The sequence below is a fragment of the Scyliorhinus torazame genome, chromosome 7 (assembly GCF_047496885.1).
Source record: "Scyliorhinus torazame isolate Kashiwa2021f chromosome 7, sScyTor2.1, whole genome shotgun sequence".
Taxonomy (NCBI): domain Eukaryota; kingdom Metazoa; phylum Chordata; class Chondrichthyes; order Carcharhiniformes; family Scyliorhinidae; genus Scyliorhinus; species Scyliorhinus torazame.
Window position 1 is genome coordinate 242,188,515 of NC_092713.1, and position 22,426 is coordinate 242,210,940.

General features: G+C 47.8%; 1 protein-coding gene across 1 annotated transcript in view; it reads left to right on the forward strand.

Annotated features, from left to right (window-relative positions):
- unc5a (unc-5 netrin receptor A) overlaps nucleotides 1-22,426 on the forward strand; it is a 900,708-nt gene that overhangs the window by 677,734 nt on the left and 200,548 nt on the right. Inside the window, exon 7 of the mRNA XM_072512209.1 lies at nucleotides 9,625-9,789. Coding sequence (XP_072368310.1) covers nucleotides 9,625-9,789 — 165 coding nt within the window. The remainder of the gene's footprint in view (nucleotides 1-9,624; nucleotides 9,790-22,426) is intronic.

Here is a 22,426-nt window from a genome sequence, read left to right on the forward strand (position 1 = left end):
GTGCGGAAGTCTCCGCATCTTTGGCGGCCTAGCCCCAACATTGAGGGGCTAGGCCGACGCCGGAGGGATTTCCGCCCCGCCAGCTGGCGGAAATGGCGTTTGTTGCCCCGCCAGCTGGCGCGGAAATGCGGCGCATGCGCGGGAGCGTCAGCGGCCGCTGTCAGTTTCCCCGCGCATGCGCGGGAGCGTCAGCGGCCGCCGAAAGTTTCCCGCGCATGCGCAGTGGGGAGAGTCTCTTCCGCCTCCGCCATGGTGGAGGCCGTAGCGGAGGCGGAAGGGAAAGAGTGCCCCCACGGCACAGGCCCGCCCGCGGATCGGTGGGCCCCGATCGCGGGCCAGGCCACCGTGGGGGCACCCCCCGGGGTCAGATCGCCCCGCGCCCCCCCCCAGGACCCCGGAGCCCGCCCACGCTGCCTGGTCCCGCCGGTAAATACCAGGTTTGATTTACGCCGGCGGGACAGGCAATTCCTGGGCGGGACTTCGGCCCATCCGGGCCGGAGAATCCAGCGGGGGGTCCCGCCAACCGGCGCGGCTGGATTCCCGCCCCCGCCCAATCTCCGGGAGCGGAGACTTCGTCGGGGGCGGGGGCGGGATTCACGGCGGCCAACGGCCATTCTCCGACCCGGCGGGGGGTCGGAGAATGACGCCCCAGAACACAAAGGTTATGAAGACTATCATAGAATCCCTACAGTGCAGTAAGAGGCCATTTGGCCCATCGAGTCTGCACTGATCCTTTGAAAGAGCACCCTGCCCATGTCCAGACCCACGTCCACCCCGCCCCATCTCCATAATCCCATAACCTAACCTGCACATCCCTGGACACTAAGCGGCAATTTATCATGGATTGTGGGAGGAAACTGGAGCACCTGAAGGAAACCCATATAGACACGGGGTGTTTTTGAAAGCTCACCAGTATTCTTAGAAGTCCACCTATACCAAAAAGGGGCGACATTCTAAATGGTGATCAGGGATTCTCACTCCCCGACTCCGAAGCAAGCTTCAGTGGGTGCTATTCAGGTCAAACTATGTTTTCAAGTTATCCCCCGGTATAACCCATACCTTCACCAAAGATTTCATCTACTTACCACTTAGTAGCATCGATCCTGTGTCCCGCATTGCTAAGTAAGTAAAGTAGACTTTGGAATAACCACTTTTTCAGGTTAAATTAAGTTATTTTATTATTATATTTTTTCTTTTAAAAACTGCAATTACTTTCTTTACAGAAAGGAAAAAGATCTTGCTTCTGGATCCTTCTGGTTGGTTGAAGGGACCTTCCGGCCCAACTTGACAATCAATCTTCTTTAAAGTCCGGTCTTCTTTAGATGTATTCGCTGATGAGCTCGGTTGCTGTGTCCTGTCTTTCCCATGTACCGCTGTGAGAGCTGACTCTGCTGGCTATCTCTGAGCTGACTCTGAGCTGACTCTGCCTACTCTTTAAATTCTAGTCTTCCTTAGATGTATTAGCTATTTTAGCTCGGCTGCTATGCCCTGTCTCTTTCCCATGGCCCAGCTGACTGTAATCTGACTCTGCTTCTCCGCCTCTCTCTGAGTTCTGGTTCTGGTTCTGGTTCTGGTTGCTGTTCCCTTTCTTCGGGTTTATATATTTTTCTAACAGTTATCTAGTTTTTATGACTTTATTGGAAGTAACTTTTTTCACTTTGATTGTAAAAAGTATCTTTGATCTAAACTTTCTAATCCAACTAAGTATGCATTTTGACATGACTTCATCTCATAGATCTGATTACATGTTTCCTTTGTGATGTTCAAAATGCTTTGGCTTCAAGAGGTGTTACTTTTAATTCCTATCATTTCTACAGTTTTATTTTCCTATTGTGTCCTCAGCTCATAATTTTGGCTTTGATTTTGGCTTTGAATTATGTTTCTCGTAGACTGATAGTCTCCAGTTTTCTTTAATTTACCTGGTATTAGCAAAATTTCACACCTAGAATTGTCCCAAATTCAACTGAACCTCATCCATTCTTTTCCAGCTGCTCACTAAGATAGTTACTTTCAATGAAGGTGTGAGCCATTGGGCGCGATTCTCCGACCCCCCACTGGGTCGGAGAATCGCCGGGGGATGACGTGAATCCCGCCCCCGCCGTGTCCCGAATTCTCCGCCACCAGAGATTCGGCGGGGACGGGAATCGCGCTGCGCCGGTCGGGGGGGAGCGGGAATCGCTCCGCGCCGGTCGGCTGGCCCACCCCCGCCGATTCTCCAGCCCGTGATGGGCCGAAGTCCCGCCGCTGTCAACCCTCTCCCGCCGGCGTGGATTAAACCACATTTTGAACGGCGGGACAAGGCGGTGCGGGCAGGCTCTGGGGTCCTGGGTGGGGCATGGGGCGATCTGGCCCACGGGGGTGCCCCCACAGTGGCCTGGCCCGCGATCGGGGGGCACTCTTTTTCTTCCGCCTTCGCCATGGTCTTCACTATGGCGGAGGCGGAAGAGACCCCCTCCCCTGCGCATGCGCGGGGATGGCGTCAGCAGCCGCTGACGCTCCCGCTCATGCGTCGCCCGGCGAAGACCTTTCGGCGCCGGCTGGCGTGGTGCCAAAGGCATTTCCCGCCAGCCGGCGGAGCAGAAACCAAGTCCGGCGTGGGCCTAGCCCCTCAAGGTGAGGGCTTGTCCCCTAAAGGTGCGGAGACCTCCGCACCTTTGGGGCAGCCCGACGCCGGAGTGGTTCCCGCCACTCCATTACGCCGGAACCCCCCGCCCCGCCGGGTAGGGGAGAATCCCGGCAATTGTTTTTGGCTTCATTCAAAATCCTATGTGTCTTGTTTCCTAAACCTGCTTGACCAAGGGCATCTGCATTTTACAATCCTTCCCTGGCAGCTGTTGTTAACCCTTTGTGGGATCTTTCTTTGTATCCTCTCATGTTCCTCTCAGACCAGATATTGCCAGACTTCCATGTTTCAAATGACACATCTTTCCATATTTTCAATAACAGGGGAAAACATACAAATTCCACACAGGCAGTTGTTTTTGCTTTTTACTCAATGGTCCATAGTCTCGAGATAACTTTCATAGATGAATCATCACCCACTATGTTCGACAGAGTGTTTTTATTTCCTTTGAAATCTCTGTAATTTAAGTATACTTACATAGCAGAAGCAGGAGGAGGCCCTTTGAGGCTGCTCCGCCATTCATTATGATCATGGCTGATCATCAAGTTCAATAGCCTGATCCCTCCTTCCCTCCACATCCCTCGATCCCCTTAGCCCCAAGAGCTATATCTAATTCCTTCTTGAAATTACACTACTTTCTGTGATAGTGAATTCCACAGATTCACCGCTCTCTGGGTGAAGAAATTTCTCCCCATATCAGTCCTAAAAGGTTTACCCCTTATCCTCATACTATGGCTCCCAGTTTTGTACTCACCCATCATCAGGAGCATTCTTTCTGAATCTGCCCTGTCTAATCCTGTTAGAATTGTGTAAGATTCTATGAGATCACCTCTCACTCTTCTAAATTCTAATGAATATAATCCTAACTGACTTAGCCTTTCCTCATATGACAGTCCCACCATCCCAGGAATTAGCCTGGTAAACCTTTGCTGCACTCCCTCCACAGCAAGAACATCCTTCCTCAGATATGGACACCAAAACTGCACACAATACTCCAGGTGTGGCCTCACCAATGCCCTACACAATTGAGTATTCCTATACTCAAATCCTCTCACTATGAAGGCCAACATACCATTTGGCTTCTTTACTGCCTGCTGTACCTGCGCGCTTACTTTCAGTAACTGATGCACAAGGACACCAAAGTCTCGCTGAATATCCACCTCTCTCAATTTACACCCATTGAAATAATAATGTGCCTTCCTATTTTTGCTACCGAAATGGATAACCTCACATTCATCCACATTATACTGCATCTGCCATGCATATGCCCACTCATTTAACCTGTCCAAATCCCACTGAAGCATTTCTGCATCCTCCTCACAGCTCACCCTCCCATTCAACTTTGTATCATCTGAAAATTTGGAGATAATACTTTTAGTTTCTTCACCCAAATCATTAATATATCATGTGAACAGTTGGTGTCCGAGCACAGATCCCTGCGGTACCCCACTAGTCACTGCCTGCCAATCGGAAAAAGAACCATTTATTCCAACTTTTTGCTTCCTGTCTGCTACCCAGTTTTCTATCCATGTCAAGACACTACCCGCAATCCCATGTGATTTAACTTTACATTGTGACTCAATGGTCACTGAACAAACCTCCTTCCCTTTGCTTCTCCCCCTCAGCCAATAGCACTAAAACTGATTATTTATCTCATTGTTTTTTGGAAGACTTTGCTCACAATGGTGATTTTAATTCAAAAAACAATTAATTGGCTGTACAGCACTTTGGAACATCCTCACAAATATTTAGATATACAATAAAAAAATCAGCAATAGCAACTTACAAAAATACATTTTCATAGGGCTTGGGCATCGCTGCCAAGGCCAGCGTTTGCTGTACCTTCCTTGAGACGGTGTGGTGAGTCGCCTTCTTAAACCTTTGCAATCCACCTGGTGTAGGTCCACCCGTGTTGCTGTTAGGAAGTGAATTCCAGATTTTTGATTCTGCAACGGTGAAAGAAGAGTGATATAGTTCCATCAGGGTGGTGTGCAGCTTGGAGGGGAACTTGCAGGTGGTGATGTTCCAATGTGACTGCTGTCCTTGTCCTTCTAAGTGATAGAGGTTGTGAGTTTGGAACATATGTTGAAGGGGCCTTGGCAAGTTGTTGCACTGCACCTTGTATATCGTACATAATGTGATAGTAATAGAGAGAGTAAATGTGTAAGGTGGTGCCGATCAAGTGGGCTGCTTTGTCATTGATGGTGTCAATATTCTTGATTGTGGTTGGAGCCGCACTCATCCAGGCAAGCAGTGATATTCTGTCACACCCCTGATTTGTGCCTTGTAGATGGTGGACAGACTTTGAGGAGTCGGGAAGTGAATTAAAAATTGCAGAATTCCTAGCCTCTGACCTGCTCTTGTAGCCATGTTATTTATATGATTGGTCCAGTTAAGTTTCTGATCAATGTTAAGCATCGAGAAGGTGATGGTGGGAGATTCAGTGATGGTAGTGGCATTGAATGTCCAGCACAGATGGATATATTCACTTTTGTTGGAGATGGTCGTTGCCTATCACTTGTGTGGTGCAGATGTAATTGTCATTTAGCAGCTCAAGCCTGAATGTTGTCCAGGTCTTGCTGTACATGAACTTGGACTGCTTCAGGAGTCAGGAATGGTACTGAAGACTGTGCAGTCATCAGCAAACAACCCCCTCATCTGGTTAATTGTTTAATTGTCTACCACCATTCATAATTGGATCTGGCAAGTGTACAGTGCTTTGATTGATGTTTTGGTTGTGAGATTGCTTTGCTGTGCCTTGCATTTTTGTAGCACCTTCAACATTATCAATAATCAGACAAAATTGACACTGAGTCAAAGAATGAAACGTGAGTGCGTGTGACTAAGAGCTTGGTCAGCGAGCTGGGTTTAAAGGAGTATCCTCAAGGAGGAGAGTGTTGCAGAGAGATTTAGAGGTGTTTAGAATCTAGATAGCTGAAGGCACTGCTGCCAAAGGTGTGATGAAGACAATAGAGTGTCCAAGAGACCAGGGGGTGGGATTCTCCCCTACCCGGCGGGGCGGGCAGTCCCGGCGCCGAGGAATGGCGTGAACCACTCCAGTGTCGGGCCGCCCGGAAGGTGCGGAATCCTCCGCTCCTTCAGGGACTAGGTCGTCGGCGGCGGGGTTGGCGCCACGCCAACTGGCGCGGAATGGGCGTAGCGTCGCGCCAACCGGCACGGAAGGAGCTTGGCGCCGCGCCAATTGGCGCCGAAGGGCCTCCGCCGGCTGGTGCAAGTTGGCGCATGCACGGGAGCACCAGCGTATGCTGGCATCATCCCAGCGCATGCGCAGGGGGGTTCGTCTCCGCAACGGCCATGGCGGAGGTCCACAGCAGCCGGTGCTGATGGAACGTGTGCCCCCAGTAGAGGCCTGCCCACGGACCGGTGGGCCCCGATCGCGGGCCAGGGCACCGTGGGGGCACCCCCCGGGTCTAGATCCCCCCGCACCACACCCCCTCCCCCCGAGGACCCCGGAGGCCGCCCGCAGAGCCAGGTCCCGCCGGTAAGCACCAGTTCTAATTTACGCTGGCGGGACCGGCCTAAAATGGGCGGGCGCTCGCCCATCGCGGGCCGGAGAATTGCCGGGGGGGGGGGGGGGGGGCGCTGCCAGCGGCCACCGACGGGCGCGGCGTGATTCCTGGCCCCGCCAAAACCCCGGCGCCCGAGAGTCGGGCAGCCGGCGGGGGCGGGATTCACGCCGCCCCCAGGCGATTCTCCAGCCCGGCGGGAGGGTCGGAGAATCCCGCCCCAGATTTGCAGGAGAAATGTTAGAGGAGAGTTACTGTTCTGGAGGTATTTATAGAGACTGGGAGGAGAAAACAAAATAAATCTTCAGGAACCCATTTAATATGTTATTGCTCACCACCACCTTCTCAAGGAGAATTAGGGATGGGCAATAAATACTCACCTGGCACGACATTAGGGAATAACAGGAAGAAAATAAGACAGTTTATTACCCTCCTCCACCTCCACACCCCACCTATGAATTTGGATGAATAAGAATGAAATGATGTCTTCCACTAGAGGTATAAGATTAATGCAGCTTGAAATTAACAACAATCTTTCATTCCTAGTAATAGGTATGATGATATAAAATGTTCAACTGAACATAAATCTTACACAAATTACAACTATAATTTTATGGTGCTTCACCTTTAAAAATGAACATTGGTTTTATTTATTATGTATGAAAGTGAGCCTTGAAAAATGGCTTTGTAACCAATTCCAGACTGCCTACAATTGTGAACTTGCCAAGCAATGCTCAGCACCAAGGTTTCATGCCAGAAAAAAATAAATCCAAGATGACAGATTTCACTGTGAGGTAAACGTAAATGCTGATAGTGGGAATTAGCTGCTACACAGCCTTAGCTCCTAAACATTAACACCCATTGTGCATCAACCTGTTAAAGCACAAGAAGTCAATAAGACATTTATTGTTTGTGGTGATTGAGGAAGAGCTGATATTTACTTATCCTCAATCGAAAGCCACTTACTGCTCCACTAATACTGCTTTTGGTTCAATGAGAATTGAACTAAGTTTTCAACCAGAAATACATAAGAGCCACCAACAGTGAAGATAGCTTTCTTTTTACACAACAGTCATGATTTAATCATATCCTCCTGTTTTCTTTTCTGGGAGGAGACACATAGCTCATTTTATTAATCATGGGGCAGCACGGTAGCATAGTGGTTAGCACAGTTGTTTCACAGCTCCAGGGTCCTAGGTTCAATTCCCGGCTTGGGTCACTGTCTGCTCAGAGTCTGCACATTCTCCACGTGTCTGCATGGGTTTCCTCCGGGTGCTCCCGTTTCCTCCCACAGTCCAAAGATGTGCAGGTTAGGTGAACTGGCCATGATAAATTGCCCTTAATGTCCAAAGAAAAAGGTTAGCTGGGGTTACGAGGATATGGTGGAGGCATGGGCTTAAGCAGGATGCTCTTGCCAAGAGACGGTGCCGACTTGATGGGCCGAATGGCTTCCTTCTGCACTGTAAATTCTATGATTCTATGATTGGTGTGGTTCTGGGTTTTTGATCCAGCAATGGTGAAGGAATGGGGATATCGCTCCAAGTCAAGGATGGTGGTGCCTCAAGAGGCAACTTACAAGGGGTGGAGTTCCCATGTGTCTGCTGCCTTTGTCCGTCTAAATGGTAGAGGTCACGGGTTTGGTGGGGTGGGGGGGAGGTTGTTGTCAAAGAAGGCTTGGCAAGTTGTTGCAGTGTATCTTGTAGATGGCACACTTCTGTCACTGTGTGACAGTGAGGAGGGAGTAAATGATTAAGTTAGTGGATATGGCACTGATCAAGTGGACTGCTTTGTTGTGAGTGGTGTCAAGCTTCTGGAGTGTTGGAGCTGCACTCATCCAGGCAAAAATGAGCATTCTATCACACTCCTGACTTGTGCCTTGTAGATGTTGGGCATACTTTGGGGAGTCACGGGTGAATTAATCATTGGCGAATTCCCAGCCTCTGACCTGTAGCCACAGTACTGAAGCGACTAGTCCAGTTAAGTTTCTGGTTCATCTGGTAACATCCAAATTATTGGCAGTGGGGGATTCAGTGACAGAGACATTGTTGAATGTCTTGATTGCCTTGAAACATTTTGCTTAAAAGCTGATCATATCTCTTGCACTACAACCCCTTGTGAGAACAATTCATTCTCCCTAAAATAAGGTTTTTCTCGAATCTCTCTTCTCTCTCAATTTGTAATTATTTTAAATTGATGACTTCCTTATACTGACTTTCCATCCAGAGGAACTAAGCCTCCCTTATTTGCCCCAACAAAACCTTTTGTATATCGTGCTTCTAATCCTGGACTATATGTGGACAATGCCAGGCCAGACATACTGGAATAGTGCCATAAAAGAATATTGGTGGCATATTTGACCCCAAGATGAGCTACCAACCATATAGCCATGTTATCACCAGGCCCGCCTTTGTAATCATCAACTCTGCCTCTGTCTAAGTTCATTTGCTGGTGAAACCTTCAATAATGCTTTTGTTACTTCTAGATTTGATTATTCTAAAACACCCTGGCTTGTGCACCCACATTCTGCCATCTGTACACTAAACATCATCTAAAATTCTCCAATGCATGTCCTAACTCGCACCCCTCACGCCTTATCTCAGTGCCCTGCATTGGCTCCCAATTGAGCCATGCCTTGATTTTTAAATTCTTAACCTTGTTTTCCCTCCATGGTCTACTGCGCCCCACCCATCCCACATCTCTAGCCCCACAACCCTACAAGGTGTCTGTTCTCCTGTAATTCCAGTTTCCTGAACATCCTCAATTTTAATTGCTCCACCATTGTTGGCCTTGCCTTCAGTTACCTGGGCTCGTTGCTCTGGAATTCTCTTACTCCGCCCTACTGTTTCTCCACCCTTCTTTCTTGCTTTCAGATACCCCTTGAAACCTATCTCATTGATCAGGGTTTTACACATTTTCTCTTGTAGCTTAGTGTCATATTTTGTTTGTAGTGCTACTATGAAGCATCTTGAGACATTTTATTGCCTTAAAAACGTGATATAAATACAAGTTGTTATTATTGTGATGACATGCTAAATAAAGCATGTATAATTCATTATGACCCTTGAGGCTTAGAGCTACATTCATGACTGTTTAGCACAGGGCTAAATCGCTGGCTTTGAAAGCAGACCAAGGCAGGCCAGCAGCACGGTTCAATTCCCGTAGCAGCCTCCCCGAACAGGCGCCAGAATGTGGCTACTAGGGGCTTTTAACAGTAACTTCATTTGAAGCCTACTCGTGACAATAAGCGATTTTCATTTCATGACTGTAATTTCTATATAATCTGACCTAAATCAATATCGTACTGCATGCACTTATAATAGATTTATTATCATTCTCAGATGAATAGGCTATAACGTAATATGGATTAAATAACTTTTTTTATTTCAGAAGAAACGGATATTATCAGAGATTATTTCAGAGAAGTCATATTTCCAAAATATCAGTCCTCAATGTAATTTTCTTTTCATATTTTAGTAGATGGAAGTTGGACTGAATGGAGCAAATGGTCTACATGTGGGACAGAGTGCACTCATTGGAGAAATAGAGGGTGTTCTGAACCAGCACCAAGAAATGGTGGGAAGGAATGCGACGGACTTATCCTGGAGTCAGAAAATTGCACAAGTGGTTTATGTCCACAAAGTATGTATCATTTTAGTACGTGACATGTGCTGCAAAAAAGGAAACATGCAAACAGAAGTTTGAGAAATGGTTCAATAATTTGCAATTATTTCGCAGAAATGTAACACACCAAGCTTTAAATTCTATTGACAAAATAGAGATAGAACCAAAAAGAAGAATTCCCTGTTTCTCTGTATCATTGTGAGTTTAGCAGTGATTAAAAGCAACATCATACGAAATTACATTAATTTCAATCATACCAGCTTAGCAGTAAGTTAAGCTCTTGTGTTGATTTAAAACTGTCTTGAACACCACAAAGATACTCAAGGTGCAATTAAACATGGTTGAATGAAATCATTTGGGATAGAAAAATACGGGAACTCCAATTACACATAGTGTAACCGAATGGATTTCCCAAAACTGATTGTCATTCAGAACTGCAGGATAGTGGTGGCAGTCTTCCATCTTGTAAGATGATGGTTTGCACTGTGATGATCAACTCAATGTTGAACTTTGCCTGGTGTTACTCACGAGCCGGCTCTGGCATGACAGTCTCTGTCATATTCTCCAGCTTCTCTTTTCTCTGGGTCCTCTTCTCGGGCAGCTGAGCTTATCATTTCTGCTCACCTCTTTAATGCTCTTCCAAACAATCCAGTGCAGACACAATGGGCTGAAGAGCCTCTTTCTGTGCTGCAAAACTCCATGACAGTCGGCCTTCGACAGCGGCTGTCTCCCAGTTGTGTGTCTCAATGACCGCCACCTTTAATTCTTGCCGGAGGGTGTCACTGTAGCGAAGGTATGAACGCCCAGGAGGTCATGAGCCAGTGGCCAGTGAACAGAATGTCTTTTGGTATATGACTGTCATCCATCCAATGAATGTGGTTGAGCCAGTGCAGACATAGTTGGTTCAGCAATGAGTGAATGCAGTGAGGGAATTAGCACACTCCAGGACCTCTGAGTCGGTGACCTTGCCCTGCCGAAAGATACCAAGAAAATGTCTGAGACAGCAAATGTGGAAACTGTTCTGCCATTTTTCCTGCCTCACAAATGTTGTCCAGGCCTCATTTCTATGGAGAATGCAGGCTTTGCACGCTCACAGTTTGGTATTCACTGCCAGTTTGTTGTTGTTTCACAATCGCTTCCATGGCTTTAACATAACAGCTGCAATTTTAACGATGCATGCATTGATTTCAGCACCACGTGACAGCTGATGATGATTGTAGAGCCTAAATATGTAAAGCTATAAACAATCTCACGTGTCACATTGTTAATGCTGATAGATGGCGGTATGGTAACATCCTTTTCCAATACATTTATTTTCCTGATGCTGATGGTCATGCCAAACTCGTTGCAGGTGTAAGAGTCTGCCCATTTTCCGCTACGTTGTCCTCATATGGAATGCTAGTGTGGCATTGTCAGTTAGAACAACACTCTGATGAGGATTTGGCACACCTTTGTCATGGATCTCACGTGAGTAAGGTTGAACAGCTTTCCACCAGTTGTGGTATGTAAGTCAACAACCTCTGTAGATGACCAAGAGGCATATGACAGCAGCAAAGAGAAGAATATGCCAAAGGGTGTCGGTACCAGAATTCACCCTTGCTTAACCCAATTGCAGATCTCAGATGATCAAATATTGCCCTGATATTGCTGACTTACCCATCATGTTGTCATGGAAAGAGACGATCACAATGAGTAGCTTCGGTGTGCAGTCAATTCGCCAGCATCTTAAATAGACCGCTATGCTCATTTCGTCTAAGACCTTGGTAAAATTGCTGAAGACAATTTCTAGCGGTCTCCTTCATTTACACCATTTCTATTGCCAGACTTTGAAAATCATATTTAGCTGTAGATGTTCCAGTTTTGATATCGCACTGGTATTTGGGGTGGATGTATTCACCCATTATCTAAGTCTGACAAGAGCAACACAAGCAAATACTTTTCCCATGATGCTCAGCAGGGGCTGCCTCAATTAGTGTTGCAATTACTGTGGTCAGCCTGTTCTCATATAGGGTCACAATCTTTGCATCATGCATATCTTGGGTTAATGCTCCCTCTCTTGAGCAGAGACAGAAAAGTTCATGTAGAGGTTGCAGGAGCAGTGGTTTCCTGTGCAGTTTAGGCAGTAGAGCATCAACATCTGAAACTTTGTCTGTGACAAGTGAGTCAATAGCTTTGCAAAGCTCCTCCGCTGTGAGTTAGACTGGGTTATGGGGATAAAGGGGATAGGGTGGAGGCGTGGGGCTTAAGTAGGGTGCTCTTTCCAAGGGACGGTGCAGACTCAATGGGCTGAATGGCCTGCTGCACTGTAAATTCTATGATTCTATGAGTTTGATATCCAGCTCTGCCATACAGGCAAGCTTTCTGTGGTGTCTAGTGCTCCCTCGGTAATAGTTGAACATGATAAATCCTTCTATTAGACACAGCCCATAGCAAACATTCTCTACTCCGGAGTTTCCCAAACTTTTCCAGCCCTGGAACCTCTAGTGCCATCTCAAGAGCATCGGGGAACCCCAAATGATTACAAGTCTTTTCTAGCTGTATGCATGAAGCTGCATTTGCCAACTGCCTGTCATGCGTATGCCATTAAGGCCGTTGCTCCCCGGCACTTTTTTTGCCAAATCTTTGCTGCAATTTTCTTCTTTAACTGATTTAAAAAAAAAAAAATATTGGCCTTTTCACGGTCTTTGGCACGTGGCTCCCCAGCTTCCGCGGAACCCTTGGGGGCCCCTCGTGGAACCCCGAGGTTCCGCAGAACTCAGTTTGAGAACCTCTGCTCAACTCCAATCAATGTTGAGCTTACCACTCGTAACTGCTGTTTCCCGAGTTGTGATCATGCTCTACACTGAAACTGGAGCACCATTTCCATGGTGCAAGCTCGACAAAGGTTATGGAGACCCTTAGCTGTCCAAATACCAAGAACCCCCTTTATCTTCCCAAACTGGGGTTGTTAAGTGAAAGCCAGTGGTAAAGAAATATGAAGATTAGGTCTTAAGGCAATTTCTAATAATGAATGTGTTACAGTGGCTTTTTCTTACTTATGTTCAGAGATTGTTATTGCTGTTTTGAGTATCAAATCATTTTATTCTGCTCCATTTTTCATGAAACTAGATAAATTGCCATAATTCACAGATATTTTCCAAAGAATTGAATGATGATCATTCCCTTTTTTAAATGTACACAGGTTGGAAGGTTTCTTTTAACAAATTGAAGACTTGTATGTTGAACTTAACAGTCATTGGCAGAAATGGTTGTGGACTGTGCACACTCAAAAAGCTGCTCATGGTAATCTTTCCTCTTGTCCACACTACGCCACAGGACCTGGCGAAGCATAGTCCTTGTACTTCTCCATATTTTCCTAGACCTATCAGATAACACAGACGCCGGTGCCAAATCAAGTGATGATTATTAACATTATGAGATTGTGCTATCAGATTTTCTCCGAAAACATTCATGCAATGTCAGCATTGCTGGCAAAGTCAGGCCAACATTCAGCACTTTTGTCCATGTTTGAACCAAGGCTGTAATGAGGTCAGGAGCTGAGTGACCTGGGCGGAACCCACATTGAGCATCCGTGAGTAGGTTATTGCTGAGTAAGTGCCGCCTGAGAGCACTGTCGATGACTCCTTCCATCACTTTGCTGATGATGGAGAGTAGACTAATAGGACGGTAATTGGCTGGATTGGATTTGTCCTGTTTCTTGTGTACAGGACACACCTGGGTAATTTTCCTCATTGCTGGGTAGACGTCAGTGTTGTAACTGTTATGGAACAGCTTGGCTAAGGGTGCGGCAAGTTCTGGAGCACAAGTCTTCAATACGAATGCCGGGATGTTGTTAGGGCCCATAGCCTTTGCAGTATCCAGTGCCTTTAGCCATTTCTTGATATCACGTGGTGTGAATCGTATTGGCTGAGAACTGACATCTGTGACGCTGGGGGCCTCCAGAGGGGACCGAGATGGATCTTCCACTCGACTCTTCTGGCTGAAGATTGTTGTGAATGCCTCAGCCTTGTCTTTTGTATATATGGGCTGGGCTCCTCCATCATTGAGGATGGGGAATATTTGTGGAGCCTCCTCCTCCAGTGAGTTGTTTAATTGTCCAGTACCATTCACGGCTGGATGTGGCAAGACTGCAGAGCTTATATCTGATGCGTTTGTTTTCCAAATGCTTAACTTGCTACTTATGCTGTTTGGCACACAAGTAGTCCTGTGCTGTAGCTTCACCAGGTTGACACCTCATTTTTCGGTATGCCTGATGTTGCTCCTGGCATGCTTTCCTGCACTCCTCATTGAACCAGGGTTGATCCCCTGGCTTGGTGGTAATGGCAGAGTGGGGGATGTGCCAAGCCATGAAGTTGCACATTGTGATTGAATACAATAGCAGCAACAGCATCTCTCAAAGATGATCAAGCTGGAGATGTCCAGGACTTAGTTGAACTATTTCTTCCATCTTGAAGACTGGGAATTCAAAGGGCTGCGGACTTCACTAGGCTCAACAATCTCTTCTAGAGTATGGTTTTCAACACATCAGGGGAATGTTGAGCTGCAGCCCAGTGGCAGGTACACAATGCTGATGAAAAATTATGTCACATCTCATCGTGCCACTGTAGGAAGCATCGTGTTGAAGCATTCTAGTAGGTGAGAAAGTACTTCAGACAAGCAATAGGGACTCACATGAGGGTGGAAAATAGTATTTTAGTCTTTGTTTAAACCATTTAAATTAAAATTCCATCAGAAGGTCTTATGTACAGAAAATGTTCTTGTAATGACTGTTGCATTTGAAATTTAGGTGGCATCGAGTACAGTTTTGTACTTTGGGCAGATCTTGTTGATTGGAGGGTAGAAGAACTGGGATAGATGTTGGTCAAAGACTTTCATGCATGGAAGTGGGGATTATAAACAGACATGTCCTGAGGTAAGCTGCTGTCAGCTCTGGCTTCAGGTAACTACAGGATACTTATAACTTCCACGCTGTCTTCTATGTGACGGGCATTGTTTCATGGTGAAGGCCCTTATGAAATGGTGACTTGCCCATCAGAAAGGGAAATGCAGGAGTCAAAAGTCTCCCCTATTCTGGAGAAAGGAGTCAGTTGAAAACCTGTGGCCAAAATATCTTTGAAGAGCAAGGGAATTATTACTGCTCTTCGTGGCCAAAAGTACTCTTTGAAAAGACAAAAATTATTTACCTGTGTCTTCTCCAGCCTGGGTGACACTCATGGTTTAAGATGTTAGTTGTCGCCTTGAATAAAACGGTGCACATTTCTGATTATTTAATTGGAGATGGCTTTACCCTTTACATTAAGCTTTGACTGCTCTGGTGAGGGCACTTTCCTGCATCTGAATTCAGGCTGGCTAAAATGGTGGTGGAGCAAGAACATGTCAGGAACGCAAAACAATGCTCCCCACCCACACCATTTCACTGGGTGTGTATTATAGGCCACCAAACACTTCAGAGGGCAATAGAGGAGCAGATATGTAGACAATTCATTGAGGTGTGTAAAAATAATAATAACAGGGCAATGAGATTCGGGGATTTCAACTTCCCCAATATTAATTGGGGTAGTCGTAGTGTAAAGGATTTAGAGAGGGGTGTGTGATAACCCCCATGAGGACCACGGGATTGCAGATTGACCTCCTCGTGGGCTCTGGAGAATACCAGCTCCAATGGTGACTGGGTGGAGGCTCGCCCAGCTGGGCTCATTAGCAGGATATTTAAAAGTAGCTCCCAGAGCCGGACCTGCAGTCCCCGATAGTTCTGGGCTGTGAATGTTGTTTTGTATGATGCGGTAGCGACTTTATTTTCAGTTTAAAATAAACCAGTTTGGCCTTTCACTTCGCTCTTCCTGGAATTATTACAAGGATCAAGCACAGGATTCTGAACAGCCTTTTCGAAATTCCCTGATGACAACTCCGATAAGAAACAAAGCATAAAGAAAAACCCAGAAATTAGGATGGCACAGTGGTCAGCACTGCTGTCTCACTGCACCGAGGACTCGGATTCAATCCTAGCCCCGGTCACTGTCCCTGTGGAGTTTGCACATTCTTCCCGTGTCTGCATGGGTCCTCACTTCCACAACCCAAAGATATGCAGGGTAGGTGGGTTGGCCACACTAAATTGCACCTTAATTGAAAAACAAAAAGAAAAACACGGAAATGCCCTTGTTTGGGAATCTCAAGCCTTATGAGGCCTGGCCCAAGTATGCTGTACACATGCGTTACTTCTTCTGCTCCAATGACTTAGAAGGGGTTGACAGATAAAGTAATCCTTTTGACAGAATGCGGGACCCTGACATTCAGCATTATTAAGAGTTTTACACACCCGGAAGTCCCGACACTAAAACATTCAATGAGCTTGTAAATCTAGTAAAGAAACATTTATGACCCAAAGCCGTCCATAATCCTCCAGGATTACCGATTTAACATGGCTGGGAGGACTCCCGGGGAAACCATGACAGAATTCCTGGCTCGATTAAAGATGCTGGCCGAATACTGCAAGTTTGACTCATCCCTGAACGAGATGCTACAAGATCAGCTGCTGTGTGGGATCATTAACATCACGACACAAAATTAATTGTTGGCAGAACCCATTCTAGACAAAGAAAATGGCCATTGAATTAGCACTGTCCTTGGAAAAGGTGAAGAAAGGGGCTCAAGAACACCAAGGGATGATGGGCAGTAATGTTCTCAGGCTATGGAGGGGAGGAAGGGGGAGACCCTCAAACGGCAAAAGCCAGCATTCCCAGTGAAAGTTCCCACATGCCTTACCCACCACCAACTCAACCTTCAGCCAGGACATTCCAGCATCTCAAACACTGGCCAGAAATCCCTAGCAGTACCAGGGAAGCCTCCCTGGAAGATTACAAGTGTCAACCGCAAGGCTGATGTAAATGTGACCAAGCACATGATCCAGGCGAGCCTGCCAGAATTAAAAGTACACGTGCCACCCAAGCTGGAAGCCAAAGCCACCTCAGACCCTGGTCTTGCAAGTCTATCAGCTCATGGAGGATGAAATGATGCAGCAAAATTGCATCATCGCCCCCAAGGTTGCCAAAATAAAGATAACACTCGCGGTCAATGGCTATTCCTTAAAAATGGAGATTGATATGGGAGCTGCCATCTCCATTGTCAGGTAACAAACTTTCCGGCGCCTCTGGATGGGCATCTTGCCGCTAGGCCGGCAAGACACCGTGGCCACAATGGCCACATATACAGGGGAACTTTTGAAGAATATGGGGACCACTATGACCCCGGTTACTTATGGGCAGCAAACAGCCCAACTCCCGCTCATAGTTGTTCGCGAGCCAGAACCCATCTTCTTGGACAGAGATTGGCTCCAGGGGAACCAACTGGACTGGCTGCAAATTTCTAAACTAGCAGCCAGTGGACAGTACGAGGTCATTAACAAATACCCCGAGGCACTCCAAAAAGGTGATGGGCGAATAAAGGGAGCAAGGGCAAAGATGCATGTGGACCCCAATGCCCTACCCAAATATTTCAGGACACGGCCAGTCCCATACGCTTTATTTCTCAAAGTAGAGACCAAATTTCAATGGTTAGAGAGCCTCGAGATAATACGACCAGTACAGTTCACAGAGTGGGCTCCAACAATAGTCCCTGTCCTCAAGCCCAACAAGTCGCTCCACCTTTGCGGGGACTATAAACTAACGGTTAATAAATCCTCACATTTTAATCGGTACCCCATGCCACACAAAGAACATCTATATGCCAAACTGGGAGGGGGGGTCAATCCTTCACAGAACTAGATATCAGCCATGCTTACCTCCAGCTAGAACTAGATGAGTCATCCAGGAAACACGTGACGATTAACAACCATAAGAGGTTATACGAATATACACGCCTGCGCTTCAGAGTCTCGTCAGCAAGTACAATTTTTCAACGCATGATGGAGAACATTCTCCAAGGGCTACCTAAAGTGGCAGTATACATAGGTGACATACTAATCACTGGAGCCATGGGAAAAGAGCATTTAGCAAACCTGGAAGAAGTCTGAGATGATTTTCTGAAGCAGGTGTCTATCCCAAACGAGAAAAATGTGTGTTCCAGGCAGGCAAAGTGACCTACCTAGAGTACCGAATTGAGAAAAAAGGCCTACACCCCGTGGAGGAGAAAGTTAAGGCTATCAAAGAGGCATCGACACTGCGAGATATGATAGAACTAAAATCTTTCCTTAGCCTCATAATTACTATGGAAAATTCATCCCAAACTTGGCCACCTTTCTTGTCACCTCTGCACACACTGTTAAAAAACACCAGAAGTGGTCATGATAGGTGCCGCAGGATGAATCCTTTGTGAAGGTGAAGCAGCAGTTACCATCATCAAGCATCCTGGCTCATTAGAACCCCAAGAGAGAGCTGGCATTAACATATGATGCCTCTCAATATGGGGTAAGGGACATCAATGGGACGATGGCACAGAGATCTATAACATATGCATCCAGAACCTTGGTTGACGAGGAAAGACACTATTCGCAGATCTAAAAGAAAGGATTAGCCGTTATTTTTGGGGTGAAGAAATGCCATCCATATTTCTACGGCCGATATTTCACAATCATAACATACCATAAGCCTTTGCTAGGCCTTTTGAAAGAGGATAAAACGATTTCCCCCTTCGCCTCTGCCCAGATCCAAAGTTGGGCATTATTATGAGCAGCCTACAAATAATCTCCCGAGCACCGCTAAGAACGCACATTTCCAGCACAGATGTCCTGAGTCACCTGCCCCTGCCCACAAGCTTGGCCCCTCAGCCGAATTGGAAGATGTCATTATGACCTTGAACTTCCTGGATACCTTGCCAGTATCCGCAAAGTTGAATCAAACGTGGACCCAGAAGGGCACACTACCAGCAAAATTGCTCCATGTGATCCTCAGTTGTGGAATCTGAGGACACCATGGATGACATGAAGCCCTTCCTCACTGAACGACAAGAGTTGAGTGTAGAAGATAGCATTATCCTGTGGGGCGTGTGGTAATCACCACTGTTGTATATACTAGGAGATGTGTGGTAAGGCCCTGTACTACAGGTATGGGGGTAGTCCCTGCCTGCTGGGCCTGCTCAGTAGGCGGAGTATAAATATGTGTGCTCCCTATACAGCAGCCATTTTGCCAGCTGCTGTAGGAGGCCACACATCTTAGAGTAATAAAGCGTCAATTGTATTCAACTCTCGTCTCTGAGCAATTGATCGTGCATTAATTTATTACTCCAAGATTTTCAGAAGATGGACCTCCACATTAAGCCGGATCCCCTGCAGCTGGATCCGCAATCAAACGATGCCAAAAAGGACTTTCAACACTAGCTAGTTTGTTTCGAAGCTTACATCAGGTCTGCACCAACCCAATCCCGGAAGCTCAGAAGATCCAGATACTCTACTCGCGGCTGAGCTCCAACGTCTTTCCTCTTATCCAGGACGCGCTGACCTATGATGAAGCCATGGCGCTATTGAAAGAGAACTACGCCCAACAGACGAACACGCTCTTCGCCAGACACGTACTCTCTACTCGCAGTCAACTCCCTGGTGAGTCCGTAGAAGATTTCTGGCGTGCTTTAATTCCTCTGGTCAGAGACTGTGACTGTCAGGCCATCAAGGCACGGAACATTCAAACCTCCTCATGCGGGACGCCTTCGTTACGGGGATAGGGTCAGACCTCATACACCAGCGACTTTTAGAGGGGGCCACGCTCGACCTCGCAGCAACAAAAAAACTGGTGCTATCGATGACGGTCGCCTCACGCAGTATTCAGGCCTACACCCCCAGCCGCGCGGCCCACACCTCCTACACATCGTGGACTCCGCAGACGGCCACCCCACCGGGGGCCTCACCCAGTCAATACGCTTGTGCCACGCGCCAGCCAGTCAACCTCGGGGGCCCCCGATGTTACTTCTGCGGGCAACAGAAACACCCCCCGCCAACGCTGCCCGTCCCACACCGCCCTTTGCAAGGCCTGCGGCAAGAAGGGGCACTTCGCTGCGGTGTGCCAGGCCCGCTCAGTCGCCGCTATTGCTCCGACCCCCTCGCGTATGGACAATGGGCACCGCCATCTTCTCCTCCCCGGACCATGCGCGGCCAGTGGGCGCCGCCATCTTCTCCCCCTCAGACAAGGCGCGATCAGTGGGCGCCGCCATCTTCTCCCCCTCAGACCACATGCGGCCAGTGGGCGCCGCCATCTTCCCCTTCGCGGACTACGTGCGGCCAATGGGCTCCGCCATCGTTTTCAACTACCGCCACGTGCGGCCCATGGGCGCCGCCATCTTGTCCGCCTCAGGATCTACAGGTGCCACCATCTTGTCTTCCCCACGGCACATGGGCACCACCATTGTTCTAGGACACGTGCCCCCCGGGCACCCCATCGTTCGACACCAGCGGCGACCAGCCAAGACTCGCCTCGGTCACAATCGACCAGTCTCGCCCGCACAATCTAGCCACCGTCTTGACAAGAGTGAAGATCGATGGGCACGAGACCTCTTGCCTGCTGGACTCTGGGAGCACCAAAAGCTTCATCCATCCAGACACGATAAGGTGCTGCTCCCTCGCGGTACACCCCGCCAATCAAAGAATCTCCCTGGCCTCCGGATCCCACTCCGGGGGTACTGTATAGTCACACTCACGGTCCAGGGCATAGAATTCAGCAGCTTCCGCCTCTACGTCCTCCCCAACTACTGCGCTGCCCTGCTACTCGGCCTAGACTTCCAGTGTAACCTCCAGAGCCTAACCTTTAAATTCGGCAGGCCCCTATCACCCCTTACTGTACTGCCTCGCGACCCTGAAGGTCGACCCACCTTCCCTATTTGCAAACCTAACCCCGGATTGCAAACCCGTCGCCACCAGGAGCAGATGGTACAGCACCCAGGACAGGACCTTCATCAGGTCCGAGGTCCAGCGGCTGCTTCGAGAAGGCATCATCGAGGCCTGCAACAGACCCTCGAGAGCCCGAGTGGTAGTGGTGAAAACTGGGGAGAAACACAGAATGGTCATGGACCACAGCCAGACCATCAATAGGTACACGCAGCTCGACGCGTACCCCCTCCCACGCATATCTGATACGGTCAATCAGATTGCACAGTACCGGGTCTTCTTAACTGTAGACCTCAAATCCGCCTACCACCAGCTCCCCATGCATAAGGCGGACCGCCCATACACTGCCTTCGAGGCAGATGGCCGCCTCTACCATTCTCTCAGGGTTCCCTTCAACGTCACCAACGGGGTCTCGGTCTTCCAAAGGGAGATGGACCGAATGGTCGACCGGTACGGGTTGCGGGCCACCTTCCAGTACCTAGACAGTGTCACCATCTGCAGCCACGATCAGCAGGACCACGATGCTAACCTTGCCAAATTTCTCCCGGACCCATACTCCTCCGTAGGCACGTCCGACTCCACAAGGCGGACCCGTTGGTTGAAAGGGTGCAGTTACTCCATGCTAACCCCCAGTATGCCTATGTAGTGTACCCTGACGGCCACCAGGATACTGTCTCCCTCAGGGACCTGGCACCAGCATGTTCCGCACCCACACACCCCTCCGGCCCGGCTCCACCCCCTCCTCCCCCGGCGCACCCAGCAGCAACCCCCCCAGGACAGGCAGCAATGCTAACCACTGTGCCACATGCTGCCCGGGACCCAATCCTGACAGAATGGACACCCTGGAGTATCCAAGATGAAAATGCTCACAAGGATCTACGTCTGGTGGCCTGAGCTCAAGACAGACATTGAGACTCTGGTGAAGCAGTGCTCCTTGTGCCAGGAGATCCAGAAGCTCCCACCTTCGGTCTCCATGGGAATGGCCAGGAAGACACTTGATGGATGTACCTACACCTCAGGGACTGCAGCAGTTCAAGATGGCAACTCACCACCACCTTCTGAAGGGCAACTAGGGATGGGAAATAAATGCTGGCCTAACCAACAATGCCCACATCCCATAAATGAAATTTTAAAAGGCCAATTACAAGTCACTGTAACATCTGAATAGGGAAAATATTAAAGAGGTGATGGTGGTGTAGCAGTAATGTCACTGGACTAGTAATCCAAATGCCCAGGACATGAGTTCAAATCCCACTACTGGACTTTGAACTTAAATTTAATTAATAAAATCCGGAATTAAAAGCTTGCCATCAGTAATGCTGACCCATCATCGATTGTTGTATAAAAATGAACCCATCTGATCCTGAGGGAGGGAGCTCTGTTATCCTTACCACCGCAATATGGTTGACTCAAAACAAACAGTCAGCCACCTCGCTCAAGAGGAATTGCCAGTTGCACCCACAGCCTCTGAATTTTTTTAAAAAGCTTCTTTAACTAAAGGTGAAATTCTTAAATATCTAATCATTCTCAACGCTCAGAATGAATCTCACAAAACTGTGTTTGACAAATCTAATCAATGAGGTGACAGATACAATGGATGGGGGAAGTGCAGTGGATGTGGTGTGCTTGGAATTTCAAAATTCACAGCTAGATGATAGGAAGAAACAGCTAATAAGAGTTAAACGCAATGTCTCAGAGTGGGGTTTTGGAAACAGTGCCCTACAAGGTACAGTTCTGGGACTGTTACTGTCCACCGTACATCAATAATGTAGATATAAAGTTGGATGGAATTGTGTCCAAAGCTGCAAGGGATACCATTAAGATGTGGATTGTGCATGAGACATGGCA